The sequence below is a fragment of the Desmodus rotundus genome, chromosome 4 (assembly GCF_022682495.2).
Source record: "Desmodus rotundus isolate HL8 chromosome 4, HLdesRot8A.1, whole genome shotgun sequence".
NCBI classification, from domain to species: Eukaryota; Metazoa; Chordata; class Mammalia; order Chiroptera; family Phyllostomidae; genus Desmodus; species Desmodus rotundus.
The window spans coordinates 128,581,958-128,603,189 of NC_071390.1; the positions used below are offsets into that span (position 1 = coordinate 128,581,958).

Genomic DNA, 21,232 nt, shown 5'->3' on the forward strand with positions numbered 1-21,232 from the left:
CATAAAAACCTGATTTTCCTCAATCACATTACTTTCCTGTGTGAATGTGGTTTCTAAAGAAATGAAACAGTTAAAACTTACAGGTTTTGTTATTTTCTTGTTCTTTTTGACTGAATCCCTAAACTTGCCCACAAAGCCTCAAGATGTAGGTAAGAAATTTACTTGTATAAATCAGCTAAGGAATGACTAAGTTGTGATCATTTCTATTATTTTAACCTGTATTCTTTCAACTTAATTTTTCATTTGTTTTTTTCTCCCCCACACCCCTACTAGTTTATCTGTACTGATCAGATATCCTGAACTATCCCAGCTTTTGTATTTTGGTGGCCATATTACCCAATCTATAGAGACAGTTACCACACCCAGCAAATGGTCACTAGTCCTACACCAGTACAGGAAGTGTTGTTGGGGAATATAATTTGGATCTTAAAATACTCATATTTCTTGCAAATGTGTAGAGTACATGATAACAGTGGAATACTCTATTTGAGTTGGGATTTTTCTGGAACCTTTGGTTGTTTGGCATATCTCTTAACTGGGTAGAAAACACCTGCAGGGATTGCAGGGCCTCCAGTTTATAAATCTCCTCAGCTTTCACACACCCCTGCCCACAAGTCTGCCCGAGGCAGTGTCAGCCTGAAGGAAAGGGTGACTTTTATATTTCTTCTAATCAAAGGGGTGGCATTTGGAGCTTCCTCTAATCAGAGGAGCTGTCTCTTTGTAATCCCTTTGGCTTGGAAGGAGCACCTTTTTGTAACTTGCATAAAGGTGCCATAAGTGCCACGGTGGCCCCAAAGGTGGGGATTGTGTCTTACTCCATTTGACACCCCCCACAGTGCCTGCTAGTGAGACTCAGTCTCAAGACTTGAGCAGAAGCGGTCATTCTTGAGTTTTCCTTCTTGTTTGCCCCTTGTAACAACCTGTTCAAAAATTCGGTTGATTTTTGTCTCTATCTTTCACATCTACGGTTTCCTTTGCATTTCCATTACCCTGCCAAAATCCATGTCCTGCTCAGTTTTTCTTTTTAACATATTTTTATTGTTGTTCAAGTACAGTTGTCTCCATTTTCCCCTCACCATTGCCCCCATCCCTGCCCTCCCCACTTCCCACTCTTGATCCTACCCCTTTGATTATGTCCACGTGTCCTTTATGCATGTTCCTGAAATCCCTTCCCCCTCCCCCCCTTATCCCCTACAATTGCAAAAGTCTCCCGATGGGTTTCTTGCTTTTTCCATCCATCCATTCATTATTCCGTCCATCTATTTTACAAATAGTACTTGTCACTTTTTATTTATCAGGCACTGTAGGAGGTCCCAGCATATTAGACATACTAGTACTTGGCTGGTATTTCTTGGCATGTAAAAGTAATCATTTTACATAAATATTTCAATGGCTCTTTATGTTTTCCAATTGAAGCCCAAACTCCCAGCTTTGTATGCAAGACTCCTATAACCTGGACCCAAGTCCTCTCTATAGTAGGTTCCATTATCCTTCTTTATGACCCATGTTCTCATCAAAGTGGATTAATTGACTTTCCCTAAAAACATCCCAAGATTTCTTACCTTTGTGCTCTTACATCATTCTATCCACAAAAAAAAGAGCTCTCTTATTTTTTTTGTTAGCTGAAATCTTGTACATTTTTTCAGATTCAACTCGCATGCCACTCCTCCTATAATCTATCTCTAATTCCTCACCCATCATAAAGCATCCTTGTCAGGTACTTACCCACATTATTTTAGGATGTCATATACATTTTATTTTTTAATTTTTCTTTTTTTTGAAATGTACTCCTTTTAAAAAATTATATTTTATTGATTAAGCTATTACAGTTTTCCTGATTTTCCCCCTTTGCTCCCCTCTACCCATACCCCCACTCCCTCAGGCATTCCCCCCACATTTGTTCATGTCCTTGGGTCATGTGTGTAGGTTCTTTGGCTACTCCTTTCCCTATACTGTACTTTACAGCCCATGGCTTTTCTGTAACTACCTATCTGTATTTCTTAATCCCCTCAACTCTCACCCATTCCCCCATTCATACCTCCCTCCCATCCTTTTATCTTCAACCTTTGCCATTTTAATTATGGTGTGTCTTGGAGAGAGCCTCTTTGTGTCCATCTTAGGTGGGACTCTCTGTGCTTCTTTGGCTTGCAAGTCTATTTCCTTCACCAAATTAGGGAAGTTTTCTTTCATTATTTTTCCAAATAGATTTTCATTTTTAAAAAAAATTTCAATTATAATTTACAGTCAATATTATTTTTTATTAGTTTCAGGTGTACAGTGTAATAGGACTAAGAAGTACAACTTGGTAGTTACAAAATAGTCATGAGGATGTAAAGTACAGCATAGGGGATATAGTCAACAATATTGTCATAATTATGCATGGTGCCAGGTGGGTTCTGGAAATAGTGGGGGGAATGCTTTGTAACGTATATGATTGTTTAACCACAATGTTGTCATATACATTGTACACTGGATTACACATAGTCATGTTCGTGGGTCACTTAGGAGCTTGGGGTCCAAAGGAGACGTCTTGGTCATCATTGATTGCTGATAACGTACAGCTCTCTAGTTTGCAAAGGTAAGGACTCCACAAAAGTAGTCTATGTGGTCACATGTAAATGTGCCAGGGTTGTGCTCATGGGGAAGGAATCGGTGATCTGAGACTAGCTGGAGATCATCTAAATGTGTGTGTCTGGCTAGCACCGTAAACTGCACTGGCCACCGTGTGCTATGGCAGCACCCGTTTGTCCCTGTTGTAATACTACATCACCGATCAGTTTACCTTCATGTTACTTTTATAGTCAAACATGATAAATCCTGAACATGGAAATGATGTCTGTATTTGACATTTGCGGCTGAAGTCTGGTCAGTTTGAGATTAATTCAAGTCAATTCAATTAAATAAGTATATGTTGAACATATAATTAGCTGTAATTAAGGTTCCATATTTGGTTCATATGACTTTTTTTCTTTCTTGTTAAATATACAAAATGATTTCTACCTCAGTTCTCTATTTTATACTTTGTATTGATAAATTTAGATATTCTATAGAGTTGTTTATTGGGAAAATGTCAAAACACCAGCATATAGAATAACTTAAATATCTTTGCTTTTCAGATTTCAGTACTACCCAGAAATTTATAGAGGAGAATGCTGAACATATGTGAGTTTCTCTAAACTCTTTTTAATGATGATGGTGTTTATCATAATCTTATCTGATATATTCCAGAACTGTTAATGCTTCTCAAAAGTAATTTAATTAAGTAAAAACCATATCAAAAAGGTAAATACAGTAAATTCAGGTGAGGTAATTTACTGGTCAAGAACTTGCATAGTTTGTATCCTCACACTTCGATAATCTCCAGAGGCTAGTCCACAAGCGCATGTCCCTATGAGTTTGTTGAACATGCACGGCAATTCTACAGGTAACCATTATGTACTCTGTGTGGATTGTTGCAGCACCATCATTGCATTTGCTCAGTATATTCAGGAGGCATCGTTTGAGGAAGCAGAAATGTTGGCAAAAGCCGTGACGGAATACAAAGATCAATGCCTGGCCAACAGCACACTGTCTCAGTGTTTAAAATCCCCTGTAAGTAAGCTGTCTGCATTTCTTAAACAAAATAGCTTATTTGTCAACACGGAGAAAATTTTTGGCTTGAAGGTCTAAAAAGAGAGATACTCTGTGCCCCTCATTTTTATTTTGCCTGACTTTGGTATTTAGGATGAGGTAGTTTCCTAAGAGAGAGGCAATTCTGTATTAAGATGCACAGGGGCCCATGACTACGAGATTGCAGTCCATGCACAGCAGGACTTGACCATGACTTGCCGTCCATGCCATATGTGACCAGGCACAGGACAGCCAAAAGCCTGGTAAGGTACACAGGAGTACAGAGGTGCCCTCCTCAGCTGCCTCTCTCAACATGTACTCTCCTATCACACCCTCTTTTCTTGGCTTTTCTCACATAAGGTCACTGCCATCTGCGTCTCTAGAAAAGTATTACTGAACTCCACTGCTACTTTACCAACACCTTCCCACTCTGACTTCACCACCCTGGGAGAGGGGGAAAAACGCTGTTATGCAAGTGAAATATAAGCAGCAAAAAAAAAATAAGAGGTTAAAGAGGCTTAGGATAGGGTAGAGAAACTTTCATGAAGTGTGAGATGGTAGTCAAGGGTGTGGGTCAAGATGCTCTGCTGTTGATGCTGGGAGAACTGCAATCTGTTCCCCAAAGGGTGATACTCACTGATCATTGTATCAACTCAAAAGGCTGAGAAACTTCACCATGAATGAAAAGTGTCTTTTACTTCTCTATTGTCCAGCAAGATGTTTTACTGGAAACAATATGTGCTATGGAGGGGCTGCCACAAAAGCATAATTTTTCACACTGCTGCAGTAAGGTTCACGATGAAAGAAGACTCTGTTTCTTCCGTAATAAGAAAGCTGATGTAGGATTTCTGCCGCCTCTCCCTACTCTGGATCCTGAAGTGAAATGCCAAGCTTATAAAAATAACAGTGAATCTTTTCTAAGCAAGTAAGTTTCATTTTAATTAAAAATGATGTAACTGAAGAATTATTCTTAGGCTAAAGAATATCTTATATCTATTTCAAAGGGACACAGTGGTGCTCATTGAGCAATTAAGTCATTCATCACTTATTGTGTATCAGATTCTGTGCTCAGTGTTGAGAATATAACCATGAATAGGATACGAAACCTGCTTCAAGGTCTTTTCATTAATGATGTTTATTTTCTAATGTGACGAGCCCTAGAACAGAATTGCTAGTGGAGGAAATAATATTGCCTTCCCGAAGGGAAGGTGCAGCTTTACTGAGGGTAAACATGAAATCAATAAATGTTTAGTAAAAAACTGTTTTCAGTAGTGCAGCAATGGCAGAAGCAGGAAGCTGGTGAACTCATTGAAACCTAAATTACAGGTTTATATGAACATAAGTGAATATGATCCCTGAATCTCAGAGGCAGTGTGTCTAGGTGTGTCTTCTTAACATGGAAGGGACAGAAGCTGACCATTTGGCAGCATGGGAGGTAAGGACAATAGTCACAGCTCAGTGCTCAGGGTTAGAACTGCAATCATCACTCACTTTAGAGTTGGCAATTCAATGATAAGACTCCAAAAGACCTTCACTGGAGACTGGATAAGGCTGCCTTGTATCAAAGACTTCTCTAATGGGAAATCCTTCTTCCTTCTACTTTCATTTTCACAACTGGATCTTGTTGCCTTTTCCCATCTTCCCTTCTGTTTTCTTTCCCACCCCTGTCTACCATTCCCTTACTTCTTTTCTGTTTATTTCCTATCCCTCTTTCTCTACTTTTTTCTTTTATAGTTATATCTATGAAGTTTCCAGAAGGAACCCCTTTGTCTTCGCCCCTACACTTCTTAGAATCGCTGATCTTATTGAGGAGATGACTAAAACATGTTGCGAAGAACAAGACAAAGCTAACTGCTTTCGAACAAAGGTAGGCATTGCGCTTATTCCATGGGTAGGGATAAGGAGTCACCCAACACAGAAGATCCTTATAGAAAATTAAGTTATAGCAAAGAATCGTTTACCATTTATAACCATTCTCTTCTTCCTTTTACTGGTTTTCAACCCATTGACCCCCTGTTGCTGATCTAAGTTTTTATTTCCTGAGACCCTTGAAAAACAATCACCAGTTTCCAGGGCCTCTCTCTTCCAGCTTTTTCTAAAGAAAACCCTAGTGAGTGAATATGCAGGGTGAAATTTGACATTTTATCCTCCATCCTTAGCAGGCTTCTTTTAGCTAACCATTCAGTGGAGTCATGCCAGTGAAGACGAATCAGCTCACAGTGCACCACATGATTCACCTCCCCACCGAGTGCAATTCAGTTATCAGGAAGACTGGTTCCGCCTTCATAATGCGCCATGAGTGCTTGGTTTTTTTCTGATATGTAAATTTACTACAATAAAAATCCCATAGATTTTTAAAAAATTTATGAGCAAGCTTTGGAATAGTTTGGTTGACACGTAGCTAAGAAATAAGAGAATAGTGGGATTTTGCTCTGCTTCAACAGGATTTTCTTTCTCCTTCAGGCAGAAACTGTCATACAATATTTAAAAGGATTATCTTCCTATCAAAAAAATGTCTGTGGGGCATATTTGAAATTTGGACCACGAGTTTTAAACTCTATGTGAGTTTTATAATATGTATCTTGTCTGTGCTTGTATTTTCTTGTCTGTGTTCTACATTGTTAAATCGTTGGTAACTTTATACCCACCCTAGTCCTTGAGTCTATGCAGATAACTGAGAACCAGGACTCTGTGTCGGGATGAAAAAAGACTTGGGAGGTGGGAGAGCCCAGAGAGAAAGAAGGCTGCTTCTGAGATTTTCTTTTGGTTAGTTGGGAATCCGAGCTGGTAGGCCTGGGAGTTCCCAGCTGGGAACTAATCTTCCATGTGCTTTAGTATGACAGAGATGTCCATCTTTGACTTTAAAGACTAGGAAACAACTTTATACGGATAAGTTCTATATCACTTGGTCACCCTAATCCTGGCGCTAGGCAGGAGGAACAGCTTGAGCAGAGCCCCAGAGGCCCAGAATGGCCTGCTGTTTGGGGGAACTCAACATAGTTCATGGGAAGCTGGAACAGAGTAGGAACAATGCGCAGCCTTATTATTCCAGAGAAGAAACTAGGGGCCAAATCAGCTTTTAATTAGTAATGGTACCCGTGCAATGTTTTGAGAAAAATTCTGAGATTTCAAATTGATGAGCAGGAAACAGCTCCTGCTCATCATAGGTGAGCATAGAAAGTGGGGGTCCTTACAAGGTGTGCTTTGCTATAAAAGTTATGGAAGAGAGCACATCTCTCAGACCACCCCCTCCTCTCCCCAGCCCAGGACTCAAACTAGGATTTTCAAAGAGGTCAGGCAGGTCATGCAATGCATGAACAGTCTTTGATAAAGACATCTGTGAAAAAGCAAGGCTACCAATGCTTTTTTGTAGCTACTTATATTGTATCATCAAATAACTCCCTTTCATCTTACCTGCTGTTCAAGGTTTTTTAGTGGTTTATCAATTCTCTTTCCAGATACATTGTTATACTTAGTCACAAATTCCCCAAGATTGAATTTAAGGAGCTTACTTCCCTCCTGGAAGATGTTTCCTCCAAGTATGATGTGTGCTGTGAAGGGGATGCTGTGCAGTGCGTCCGTGGCAGGGTAAATATTCTCCGAAACAGAGTAAAGATCGTGGCCGTGACAGCCATTTTTTATTCAGAAATAGCACTCATTCATAGCTACTCTACTGCAATGAAATGAGAATGTTAATGGATTGTTAAATAATAACATAAAATAAATGTAATAAAAAGTAAAATGTTAACAAATAAGTCCAAATAAAACTTTGGGTTTTTTAAGTATATGGGATTGTTTTTAGATTATTCAGCAGATTCTATTTCATGTGGCTAAATATCTTTGCCATAAAACTTCATAAATTTAGGATTTGTGAACATTTATTTAGACAAGCTAAAAGTATTTTTAACACTGCAAATCCTCTTTTAGAGATATTAGAAATCCATAGTAAAGTCCAGAGAATAATTTGTTACCTTTGTTTTTAAGAGCTGCTTTCTCTGAGTTTCCTCAGGTTATTTAGGAGTGGTCTTTCTGAATAAGTGGATATGTTAATTTAAAATAAGGAGGATACATGGTAATGAAAAATACATTAAAAATAACTCTTACTCTGTTCTTTAACATTATTCTCTAAGGGTGTATACTGGTAAATATATTGACCTAGTTTAAGTTGTTTATGCACAAAAAGTAACAAATTTCATTAAAAGTTTCCTGGCTTCTTAGTTGAAATAAGACTTTTTCATAGTGCCATTTAATTAGTTTTACTTTTTCAAATTTTCAGTGAAAGAATATGTTAATTAAATAACTTGAATTTTAGAACATGAAGATATGCATGTTTTATTTTAAGCACTGGACAACAGATGTCCCCAAGAATTATTTTGTTCCTAAGCATACTCCAGTTAAAAGCAATCTCACCAGCTATTTATTTTTGTATTGTTTGTTTATGGAGATGTGGGTTTTGACATATAATGTATTGAGTTAGGGTATAATTCAAGATTTTTCTATGAAGTTTGGAGCTGAGAGAAAGGGATCATATTATATTCTTAATATCTTCTTTGATGTTTTTATAGAGAAATATGAGGCATTAAATTACTGTTCATTAAAAATAAAAATGAATTCCAGACAATAAGATATATGTTGCCTAATATAGTAATGGCCTTGAGTGAGATGTGCGTGTGTTTGCAAAAACTGGGTTCAGGGTGGTTTATTGAAAACATGATGCCAACCCTCATTCCGCTTCTCACCTCAACCCAGAGCTTCATCCTGTTCTCCACCCTCAGTGTGCGCCAGAGAAAGGCGCTAGGCAGGAGGAACAGCTTGAGCAGAGCCCCAGAGGCCCAGAATGGCCTGCTGTTTGGGGGAACTCGACGTAGTTCATGGGAAGCTGGAACAGAGTAGGAACAATGTGCAGCCTTATTATTCCAGAGAAGAAACTAGGGGCCAGATCAGCTTTTAAAGAACTATCCAACTATTGTGTAAATAAGATAACTTCACCCTCCTATTCCTACAACTTTATGTGGAGGTCAGAATTGGGATGAAGAGAGAGAGTAAGACTTTTTATTTTATACATTATTTAATAATCTGAACCGCTTCAAATCAATTATGTCCATCAGATAATGACAACAATGAGTAAAATAGTTTGTGTTTCAGAAGTCTTCATGTGGTAGTTGCTGTAGTGGTTCCTTTGTTTACCATTTTTTCTTTCTTATCAAACACTTATTGAGCTTCTACTATGTGCTTGGCAATGTAGTTTCAGGCCACAAGAGAAGAAATCTAGGATTAATGATATTAAAGTAACATGTCTTTGGTGGCCCTCATTAATGCACAGGTAAACTTTTATTGGAAAGAAGCAACATGTAGAATTTAAAATGCCAATATATCAGAGAAGTAGGGGTAAATTATTTAAATGATTAATATTTAATAAATGTGAATTTATAATAAAGTCTTATTTTCATAGTTATATCATCTAAAATCTTGAGTAATAAAGCTTGTTTAATATGAAACTTCATGTGAATTAAATTAATACAAAATTTAAATAAGTTTTATCCTTCAAAATGAAGCAATTTCAGATGTTATGCTCATGATTGGCTTTGCATTCCGTTTTGAAGGAAAATCTAGTCCTGACAAAACTGTCAAAATAAGTTCATTTCATTCTTACTTGGTACAGAGCAAAGTTATGAGCCATATTTGTTCAAAACAAGATTCCATCTCCAACAAAATTAAAGAGTGCTGTGAAAAGAAAATACCAGAACGTGGCGAGTGCATAATTAACTCAAATAAAGATGACAGACCAATGGATTTATCTCTAAGAGAAGCAAAATTTACTGAAAATGAAAATCTGTGCGAAGAACGAAATGCTGACCAAGATATCTTCATGGCTAAGTAATATAACTCTATATTGAAATTTATAATCATAGAACAATCATAAAACAGAAACTTTTGATTTGACCTATTTTGGCTAATTTGGGTAGAAGAAATGGCAATCATTTAAATCATTGGGTATTACATAATTTTAAAAAGTCGGGGTCACAGATTATGGTATTTTCAAAATTTCCAGAAAATGCAACTCTGTTATTATAGTGATGGCTGACATTTATTGAATCCTTGACATGTGCCAGACAGTGGGCAAAGTATTTTATATAGATCATCTATTTCAACTCTTACAATGTCATGTAAAAAATGATTTCCCCCAATTTTTCAGATGAACAAATTGAGATAAAAAGAAACTAAATAATTTACTCAAAGTTTACAGCTAAAAAAAATGACAGAGTAAGGATTTGACCCCAGAAGTTCTAAGACCTAAGAAATTGGAGGCTTGACTGCCATGCTGTGCCACCTCTAGCTGTTCATGGGAACGTTAGTGGACTTGGAACCAAAGGGACAAGATTTGAGTCCTTGTTGAGTCACTGGGACAAGTTAACTTCTCTGTACTTTAATTCATCATATATAAAATTCATGGAATATTCATCCATTCATTCAAAGTTTACGGGTAATGAAGTATAATCCAGGGACTTTAATAGGTTAGACAGGGTCTCTATCCCCAGTCAGCTTTCTTCAATAAGAAGTGAACCTGAGAAGAAACAGAAGTATAACTGAGTGCAGGAAATGTTCTTTTATTTCCAATAACACTACATGCTAAGTAATGCAAGGGCAGAGGGGAAAGCGGGCAATTCTACCTAGGGTCCCTAGAAAGGTTTGATCAGGAGGAAGTTCCTGAGGAAATTTTGGTAGTTGAGACATGGGGCAGAGGGTGGACCAAAGTATAAATCCACTTCGTGTGCGTGTGGCTATGAGGAGCGAATCTGCAGTGAGCAACAGGGCAGTGAGTGGGAAAAGGGGCCAGGTCGCGCAGCTATGCTAAGTAATGAGATGCCACTGAAGGGTTTTCAATGAAGAATAAGGAAGGACAAAATCACTTTTGTTTTTTAGAAACTTCATCTGGAATGAATCCCAGTTTGGGACTTAGGTGGTTGGTAAGTAGTTTTCAGATTCAATGAGATGGGAAGCGTGGGTAAAGGAGCAGGTGTGGGGGATAGGATAGTGTGTTTGGATCTATGCTCACTGACTTCGCGGTTCCTGTAGAATAACTGGTTGGGTCTGTCATGAGACGATTTCATATGAAAACCTGGAGCTCTGGAAGGGGGCCTGGACTAAAGATAGAGTTATTGAATACTTACCAAATTTTAAGCGCCTCTCACTTACTAACAAATTTAATTTTAAAAACAACCCTCATCTGAGGTTAGCACACTTTTATTATTCTCATTTTACAAGCAAGAAAACTGAAGCACAGAGGTTAAAACTGAAGCAACTTGCTCCGAAGTGACGTAGCTAATAAACATGTGGTAGAGCCCAGGTTCAGATGCAAGCAGGCTGACTCCAGACTCCTGTTCTTATAACCACCGTGCTCCATTGCTTCTGAGAAGTCATGGTACGAAGTGAAATTAAAGTAAACCAATTGATAGATGTAATGCATTTCACTTGAGCCTGGCACATGTGCTTACTAAATGAAAGCATCTTTTATCATCATCATCATCACTATTATAACATAAGTAGTATTTGAAGTGTGGGGGAAATGATAGAGCAACAATGAGCATGTTGAGTCAGAAACAGAGTTTTAAGGTGCCGTCTTTCTGGATGTGATTGTTTGACACAGGACCTCAATGGATCTACCAAGCAAAGGTAGACTTCCAGGAGGTTTTGTGTGCAACATTTTGGTGGTATGTTTTAAGGTATAATTTTATTCTTGGGGAAATGTCCATGACTTAGGTCAGATATTAAGAGCAGTCCTTCATTCTCTGAAGACTAACCACCTCTGCTTTTGTACATGGGAATATATCACACAAGTGGGACTGAGAAGGCAGATGAAGAAGCAGGAGAGATGAGGTCAGAAAAACCAAGATTAATCAAGACAGTCAAAGGCTGCCAAACAAAAGAGTTAAAAAGAGTTCGCTGGACTTCAAAAATTCTCCTGAAGTATTGCTCTTTCAAAGCATGGAAGGCCATTTTAATTTATTTTAAGTGGATAAAATTCTTTTATGAAGAGGATTATAAATGTGCAGCTGGGATATTTAGAGAAGATACTCCTCTTTTGAGAAGAGTCTTTAGAAGAGTTTTATAGTTTTAAAAAGAATGAAGTAGGCATCACATGGAAACTGGGTTCAAATTCTAGACTTCCACTAACTGCAAGGTGCTGAACTGGTCAGAGACATAGTATCCTCAGCTATAAAATAGTACTTATCTTGAGACTGAGTGTAGAGAAAGTGTAGAGGTTACAGCTGGTCCACCCTAAGTTACTGCTCCATCAGCCTGATAAATCCTTTACTGCCAACAGCATAATTAATTCTAAATAAGTCTAACATTTCTATCCTCCATGTAAAAGCATTGTTAGTTTAAAACATAATATAAACTTAAATGTTTGGCCCCAAACCATAAAAATCATAGAAGAAAACATAGGCAGCAAAATCTTGGACATTGCTCATAGTAATATTTTTTTGGATATATCTTCCCAGACAAGGGAAACAAAATAGAAAATAAACAAATGGGACCACATCAAATTAGAAAGTTTTTGCACAACAAGGGAAAACATCAACAAAATAAAAATGCAACCCACAGAATGAGAGAATGGGTTAATATCCAAAATTTATAAAGAACTTACAAAATTTAACACCAAAACCCAAAACCAAAAAAAAAAAACCCCTGAAAAACAAAACGTAACAAGCCAATTAAAAAATGGGCAAAGGACTTGAACAGACACTTCTCCAAAGAGGACATAGAGATGGCCAATAGACATATGAAAAGATGCTCAATGCCACTAACAATCAGAGAAATGCAAATTAAAACCACAATGAGATAGCATCTCACATCTGTCAGAATGGCTACCATCAATAAATCAACAAACAACAAGTGCTTGCAAGGTCGAGGAGAAAGGGGAACCCTTTTGTACTGTTGGCAGGAATGCACACTGATGAAGCCACTGTGGAGAGCAATATGGAGGTACCTCAAAAAATTAAAAATGGATCTGCTTTTTGACCCAATGATCCCCACTTATGGGAATACATCTGAAGGAACCCAAAAGACTAATTCAAAAGAACATAAGCACTCTATGTTCATTGCAGCATTACTTACAATCACCAAGATGTGGAAGCAGCCCAAGTGTCCATCAGTAGATAAGTGGATAAAATAACTATGGGACATTTACACAATGGAGTTCTATTCAGCTATAAAAAAGAAGAAAATTTTACCCTTCATGACAGTATGGATGGACCTAGAGAACATTATGCTAAGTGAAATGAGCCAGTCAGAGAAAGACAAATACCATATGATTTCACTCATGCATGGAATATAATAAACAAACTGAACTAAGAAGCGAAATAGAGACAGACTTACAGATAGAGAGCTGGATGACAGCTAAGGGGCGAGGGGAGGGATTGAGCAAAAAGGAAAAAGGTCTCATAGACATGGACAATAGTGTGGTGATTGTGGGGAGGGGCAGGGGAGTATAAGGGGACTAAATGCTAATGGAAATAAACAAACTTTCAGGAAGAACAACAGAGAGAGGGAGGGAGGGAGGGAGGGAGGGAGAGAGAGAGAGAGAGAGAATGAACATCTAGGTAAAATGAACACCTATAGTCAAAATGCGTTCCTGAATCACTCACTGCCGGACCACACCAGCGGAGGAGCATCATTTGAGAACAGACTCAGGATTAGATCTCACTACACTGAAAGATAGCAGGATTTGGTGTCTTGCTTTCCCTAAATCCTAATATACACAGTATTTTACATATCGCAGGTTTCTTTATGAATACTCAAGGAGACATCCAGAACTGTCCACACCGCAGCTCTTAAGAATTGCCAGCGTGTACGACGACCTCCTGAAAGAGTGCTGCAACGCTGAAAACCCCGCAGACTGCTCCGGTAATGCGGTAGGTTCCAGCCGGGAAATTGACAACGACTCAAAACAACAAATACTTAAAAATTGATGTCAAAGTGTTACTTTAGTCTTGGGGGTAGAAAATAGGATTGACCAATTTGAGTCTATTTTAAATTCAGTGCAAGCTGACCACAGGTAAGACCAAAATCATTAGTTTGGTTTATACATAATGTTTTGAACTACTAACCCTGTGTTGTTGATGCAAAAAACTCTTCTCATTGAATATTTTACCTTTGTATACTTATTTATGTATTCTGTATTTTATTGAACCATATTGGAAATTTTTATGATTGTAAAAGTTATAAATGATTATTAAAGATGATTAGAAAAGTGCCAAAAGTTACAAAGAAAAAAAATAAAAGTTTTCTGTCACCAAGACATAGCTATAACTAACATTTTCTTTCATCTTTTTAATAAAAATAAGCATATACAGGGAGGGACAAAAGCAGGTTTACAGTTGTTTATATAGATAATAATGCAAGAATAAACTCTGTGTTTTGTGTACTCACAACTGTCAACCTACTTTTGCCCCAGCCTGTATATGTGTTTGTTTAAAATAAGACTGCAATACTAGTTCTTGAGGAATTTTTGGAAATCTTTTTTATGTAGTGTTATATAAAACATTATGTCATTAAATGGACATCAAAATGTACTTTATATTTTAAATGGTAGCATACCATTATAATAATTTATGTGGCTGCTTTCCTGCTTTGTTGAGCATTTTAGATGTTTAGTTAGGTTGTTTTTAATTTTATAGGTGACCCTGAAATATCTCATCCCTCATTTTTATTAATTATTATTTTTAATTTATATTTCTTATTTATTGTGGACTGTTACAGAAGTCCATATTTCTCCCCAACCCCGTTTTTGCCAGCCTCTACCCAGCCCCCATGCCCCCTCCCTCTGGCCACCACCACCCTGTTATCTGTGTTTATGGGGTATGCATATATATGTTCTTTGGCTAATCCTTTTTATTATTAATTATTTTTAAGACAAGTTATTAGAAGGGAAATTGTTAGGTCAAAATATAGACTTTATAAAAATTAATACAAATGGCCTAGTTAATTTCCATAAAGTTTTTACCAGCATAGAGTCCTACAACAGTGCTTGCAAATGCTCATTGTATTTTCACCTTCACCAAACATTGCACATGGCAATTAACTTCACTAGATTTATATGTGAAAATGAGTGTTTTCAGCATACATGTATTTGATTTTTTAAATGAAATCAAGCTTTTCTCATAAAATTTTAGCTATAGTATTTATGTTTTCTATAAATAATTTATTCATTCTGTTACCCATTTTCCTATTGAAATTAGTGTTTTAATATCAATTTATATGGATTCCTATGTATTATAGAAATTATTTGACATTTCTGATTTATTTTTCATTCATTTGATATGTGTTACTTTTGATTTACTTAAATAATTTCCTCCACTAGCCATAAAAGCCAGTTTACCCCCATTCGCAGTTGAGCAGCGAAGTAAGAAGACATGAGTTTGGTACTGCTCCGCCACTGTCTGGAATGAGGAGGTCTTTTTCTGATCCTTAAACGAATCACACTGCCATCATTTTTTTTAACACGGAGATACAATTTGTCCCACAGCATCCACCCACTGGTGTGCACTTTTCTTTCTGGTGTTCATTCAGTGTCTAATTTGATGTCTCATGAGAGACAGTTTGTCAAATATTTAAAGACAACTATTGGAAGTTTTAATTTCCAATTCTGAATAGTGAAAAGTAGGTATAAAATAAAGACAAACGGGATTTAAAATAGTCTGCAGCAATAGTTACTAGCTGCGTCATTCCAGGCAACTCACGACTTCACAGGACCAGTTTCCTTTAGGTGAAGACTGAGAAAACAACTGCTCTGGCCACTTCAAAGTGCAAGTTGAATACAATCATTGTCCCCGTAAGATGTGAATTATACTTTATAAACTGGAAATCTCCCCCCCCAAAAAAAACCAAAATAATGATGATGAAAAATGTGGACTTTTATATTTAAGCAAGAAACATATCTGTTACCATATTTGATAAAATTCAATTTTTTACACACACATAAAAAAATAAATACCCTCAGTTTAGTGAGTAATGTATGGTAATGATAGTTTGAAAATATTATATAAATAAAGAGCTATTTGACAAGTCAATGTGAAGTTTATGACTAAATTTGGGATGAAACATTCATACACACGATTTTTCTTATTTTCAGGAAAGCAAATTCAATGAGACAACTGAGAAAAGCCTCCAGATAGTACAACGGGAATGTGAACATTTCCAGAGTTTGGGGAAGGATGACCTGAAATACCAGTAAGTTGTCTGCACAATTAGGTCAACACTTGTGACCAGGGAGAAGTACGGAGAGCCACCAAGTGTCAATATTTCAGCTCAGTCTTTCAGTTATGGTGAACTCATAAACTCTGGGAAAGAATAAAACCATTAAAGTCAAGAATGTACATTGAACTGTCATATTAAGCCTTTGACAAGAAGGAGGCTAGAAGTGAAAAAATACAGGATCTTGGACAAACTGATCTTACAATGTTTCAGTTTCTGTTTGAACTTGCTTTTCTCAACCTAGAATTTCTGGATTCTTCCCCATTAAGGGGTGAGGGTTGGGTAAAGCAAACTTTTGGTTGTTACAATTTCCCAAGTAAAGAAAGATTTGTCCAGGTTTTGAGCCCATCTTACTGAGTTTATCAAAATAATTCTAGATTTGCTTAACACTTGAATATTTATTTTTTAGTGAGCATTCATGAATAACATGCAGTTTATTCTGGATTTCCTTAATTAATTACCATACTAATGTAGTATGTAGTATGTGTTGAAACCAAACATCTTCAAATCAAAATGAAATAAAACATGATTTAAAAATATTATTTCGTTTAACGTAATATGCTCCAGTTCCATCCATGTTGTCACAAAAAGTAGGAGCTCCTTCCTTCTTTCTGCAGCATAGTATTCCACCATGTAAATATACCACAGATTTTTGATCCACTCATTTACCGATGGGCACTTAGGCCAGAACTTGGCTATTGTAAATAGTGCCTCTGTGAACATTAGGGTGCATAAGAAAAATATGGAATGAAGGCAGTTGGTGAAAGACAAATACCATATGATCTCACCTCTAAGAGGAATCTAATGAGCAAGATAAATTACTGAACAAAATAGAACCACAGGCTTGGAAACATAGAACAGACTGAAAGTGACCAGAGGGGATGGAGGAAGGGAATAATGGGAAAGAAGGGGAAGGACCTAGACAAAGAACACATATGAATGACTCGTGAACATGGACAACTCATGACAGGGGGTGGGATGGGTGAAGTAGGGCAAAGGAGGAAAAATTGGGACAACTATAATAGAATAACAATAAAAACATGATAAAAAATCTGTTTTAATAGGGAAAAATAAAATTGCTAATAGAGCTGTAAAAAATTAAAAGTAAAAAATATGATTTCACTATTTCTGCAATCTGGCTGTTTGCTTAGAAGTCACTCAGCCCATTAAAGATCTTAGTTTCCTTCATTTCAGATTATCTTTTTCCAACATGTATTTATTACATTTTTTTTCTTTAAAATATTTGTTAACTATTGCGAGCAGAATTTTACACACCTGCCAAGGTATTTCCTGCCAAGGTTCTCCTAATCTCACGGGTAAAATAGGATGGGCAAATCTGAGAGTTTGTGAGATTACTATGAAATTAGAGAGAAGCCAAAATACAGAGATCCAGCAGGCAAGGTGCAGGAGGACAGGGAGTGAAGAGACACTTCTCTCCCTTTTTAGGAGAGAGCTGAGATTCACATTGTCCTTACATTGACTGTTTATAGCCTTGAAGGGTCAGGGGTATCTGCTTCATTCAGAGCCAAACAGACAAATGTCCTTGCAGCTACTTGATCAAATTCACAAAGATAGCCCCTCAGCTCTCCACTGATGAAGTGACCTTTCTTGGAGAGGAAATGGTGAGAGCTTTGGCCACCTGCTGCACGCTGAGTGAAGAGTTTGCCTGCGTCGATAACTTGGTGAGCATCACACACACACACACACACACACACACACACACATCCTTATTGCTTTATAGCAATTATCTGTCTTCCTCTCTTCATTGTTTTCAATATTGTTAAGCAAGGAATATCAAGTTTTCTTTCTGGCTCACTGAATCAAAACCTTAAGAAGCAAAAGAGAACGCCTTAAATATTTTCTTGGGGTTCTCCAAATCATCTTCCTCCCTTCTTATTTATATTAGAAGCAATTTGTTAGGGTAAATGTTTTAGGAATCATAATAGTGTTTCCGAATGATATGGGAAACATGATAATTTTAAGTAACATTACAAATTCCCCCTCTTGCCCCACCAGGTCAGTAAGGGAATTGCTGCTTCCCACCCAATTGCAAGTCGAGTGTATTTCTTTAGAGCTGGGGAGAACAGTGCCCTGGGAGATTTCCCAGGAAAGGACTCAATCTAAGAGCCAGTGTTTGGCTGCCACTTTCATTTACCTGTTAGCAGTGAGAAAAATACAAATTTTTATATATAATAACAAGAAATTAACTTCTAGGCATTTAAATTGCTATGGCTTGAAATTTTGTTGTATGCAATGCCGCCCGGGACTGCAGCTTCTACTTCTCTTTGTACGCAGTGTTGTGTTAGGAGTGCATGTTTTCGTCTGAGTGAAGTTAGCAGTGAACTTAGAACAATCTATTCATCTAACCGTATTTCAAAGCTCCACTCCAGTTTTAAAGTCCTATCTGAGTTGCAACTTTCATTGGTACAGGCGGATTTAGTTGTTGGAGAGATATGTGGAGTAAATGAAAACCGAACCGTCAACCCTGCTGTGGATCACTGCTGTAAAGCCAACTTTGCCTTCCGAAGGCCCTGCTTTGAGGCCTTGGGAGCCGATAAAACCTATGTGCCTCCATCTACCTCGCAAGGTTTATTTACGTTTCACACAGACTTGTGCCAGGCTCATAATGAGGAACTCCAGAGAAAGAAAGACAGGTACTGACATTCTCTTCCACCCATCTTTTTGATTAACCTGAAGACACACTGTGTGTTGATGAGGTTTGTTGTAATGGATACATGATTTTGGTGTCACAGTCCTGTTTCTTCCATCAAATTGTCCTGTGTCTCTAACTAAAACAGAAAACAAACACACACACACACCAGAGCATATTGATTGCTTTGTTTGTACATCAAAACCTAGCTACACTTGTCCTTTGCTAAGGACGTGGGGTGTCCAGTAGACCGTGATTTGGAAAGGTGAGTTGGGGTAGACAGCAGAAAGGCTCATAGATAGGATTATAATGATCAGATTTTCTTGAGAGAATGTTCTAGATGTTTGCCCTGAGAATCTCACTTAGTGTTTGAAAAAAGGAGGGGCCCAAAAGAGACAGGAATTTTATTTTTATTTTCTTAGGTAATACTATAAATTTCAAGAAATAAGACCTATTTCTTAGTTTTAGGCAATACCTGTATGAAGTAGAGTGGAAATAAATTTTCTAGAAAGACCAAATGTAGTCACATATTCTACAATAATGTGATAATGAAGCCCTAACGTATGTTCACATTTTTATAATATCTTGCCTGTAGTTATATTACCCTATAAAGAATGTTACCATGGCAATCTGTCCTATAGTTTAATAGGAAAATTCTAGGAGACCCTTTCAAAAGTGGAATATTTTAAATTTTTATACTCACTAAAATTGAGACCCCCACCTCCAAGATATGTGATACTGTAACAAGCATTTTGGAGAAAAGGAGCTTAAGAAAGAAACCTTTCATGAATTCTCACTGACATCTTTGGGTCACAGGTTCCTTGTCAACTTAGTGAAGCTAAAGCCTGAACTTCCAGAGGAGGCGCTGCAGTCATTGCTTACAGATTTCGCTAACCTTGTGGACAAGTGCTGCGAAGCAGAGGGGCCCCAAGCCTGCTTTAATGAAGAGGTAGCTATGCTCTTTTCCACTGAAATTCTACTGGTATTTCTGGTCAAATCAAATACACCAGAACTCCCCATAAGCTCCTGTTTCTCCCCACAAGTCTCTAAGGCTAATGTTTGAGAGCACAATTGCCAAAGGCTAATATGCAGCCCGTCTCTGTTACCGTTTTGGCACCGTGTCCTTGGTGACAACATGGTGTAAGAAGAGACGTCAGGAAAACCTGTGACACATGCGTACTTTGTGCACACTCGATGCTTCTGGCACACTCACACACAGCTTTGACACTGATTGAGACCCCTCTACTTTTCCAATTGAGTGCTTAGTTGTGAGAATTTTTTTGGAACAAATCATTAGTTCTTAAAAATATTTTTAATGTAAAATATTTAGAGGCATTAATCAATGTCTACCATCTACCTGAGTGACTGTGTACCTCAGGCCATGTAAAGGGAGGGATAAATTCATTGGCAGTTCATAAAAGGCTGAGGGTGTCTGAACTCAGGTTCACGTGAAGAAAGAGTCTTCACTGTCTCCCTATACAATTTATGAGTAGTTTAATTTTTCTTTCCAAAAGTCAAGGCAACAGACTTCTCTAAATTTAAATAATATCTTAAATTTTAATTCGTATATGTTATGTTATGTTATGTTATTAATTTATTTAAATTTTTCCCTCTCAGATTCCAGAACTGGCAGCCAAAAGCCAGATTTCTTGAAAAACATAAAGTAAAAACTACCAAAGGTAATACTTTCTATCTCAATCAAATGCCAAATATACTTGTAGTTTCTTGGTTGCCCTGGCTTAATGTAAAGGGTGACCTTTCTTCTGCAGTTTAGGTAAAACTCACGCACAAACTTTACAACCAAAATGTTGCATAGATATAGCAATGAAATTCAATGCCTGGGAAGAGAGACCTGGGCCACCACAGAGAGTAGGTTTGTATCTACAAGAGGCAAAACATAGTTACCGTGAACTATTTTTTAAAATATTTTATTTATTTACTTTTAGAGAAAGGGGAAGGGAAGGAGAAAGAAAGGGAGAGAAACATCAATGTGTGGTTGCCTCTCATGCACCCCCTACTGGGGACCTGGCCTGCAACCCAGGCAGGAGCCCTGACTGGGAATTGAACCGGCGACCTTTAGGTTAGCAGGCCTGTGCTCAGTCTACTGAGTCACACCGGCCAGGACCATGAACTATTTTTTATAAACATGACTTTTAATCCCAGCTATAATATTTCACACTCTTTTGCTGCATAAGATACTATTTTTTTTCTTCCCAGGTTATGGAGAAAAAAGAGAAAGACCAACTTACTTACTTCCAACTGTCCTGTACTGAATTTCATTTTCTGAGATGAACACAGTAAAAAGATTCTGCTGGACCCTGTACCTGAAATCATGTTATTGCAGCAAGCAATAAACAATAAAATTGTAAAGCTAATTCTCGAAGACTGATTTCATGTGTCAAACTGATAACAAAATTAAAAAATCATGATTTATTTAGTCCATCAGCATCTCTGGCTAACTGGCTAAATCTACTCCATGGCAGGCAGGACTCGAAATAGCAATTGTGTGGGCAGAATCCTCACAGATCCTGTTCTTGCAGCTACTGGGAAGGAAAAGGGAAGTTGAGGGCACCTAGTATTTCTGCTGCTGATGCTACTACCACTATCACTAGTGAGCACTGAATGTTTTCCATGTGCCCAACACTGTCCTAGGCACTTTTCATGCATTACCTCATTTAATCCTAATAGCTCCATGAAGTAGACATCATTTCTAGT

The 21,232-nt window shown here is 37.5% G+C and overlaps 1 protein-coding gene across 1 annotated transcript; it reads left to right on the forward strand.

Annotated features, from left to right (window-relative positions):
- On the forward strand, positions 1 to 20,892 carry AFM (afamin). Its single transcript, XM_024578937.3, has 15 exons — positions 1 to 149; positions 3,117 to 3,162; positions 3,459 to 3,591; positions 4,323 to 4,534; positions 5,344 to 5,476; positions 6,073 to 6,170; positions 7,068 to 7,197; positions 9,272 to 9,486; positions 13,394 to 13,526; positions 15,746 to 15,843; positions 17,417 to 17,549; positions 18,298 to 18,521; positions 19,334 to 19,466; positions 20,135 to 20,196; positions 20,735 to 20,892. Exons 1-14 carry the CDS (start codon positions 62 to 64, stop codon positions 20,168 to 20,170), a joined length of 1,812 nt encoding a protein of 603 aa, XP_024434705.2. The 5' UTR covers positions 1 to 61; the 3' UTR covers positions 20,171 to 20,196; positions 20,735 to 20,892.
- The last annotated feature ends 340 nt before the right edge of the window (positions 20,893 to 21,232 follow it).

Bases quoted from the DNA above. Each gene is read 5' to 3' on its own strand.
- AFM (XM_024578937.3), top strand. From the start codon at position 62: ATGAAACAGTTAAAACTTACAGGTTTTGTTATTTTCTTGTTCTTTTTG. The intron at 150-3,116 runs GTAAGAAATTTA...TTTGCTTTTCAG, and splicing joins CACAAAGCCTCAAGATGTAG to ATTTCAGTACTACCCAGAAA. The intron at 7,198-9,271 runs GTAAATATTCTC...TACTTGGTACAG, and splicing joins TGCAGTGCGTCCGTGGCAGG to AGCAAAGTTATGAGCCATAT.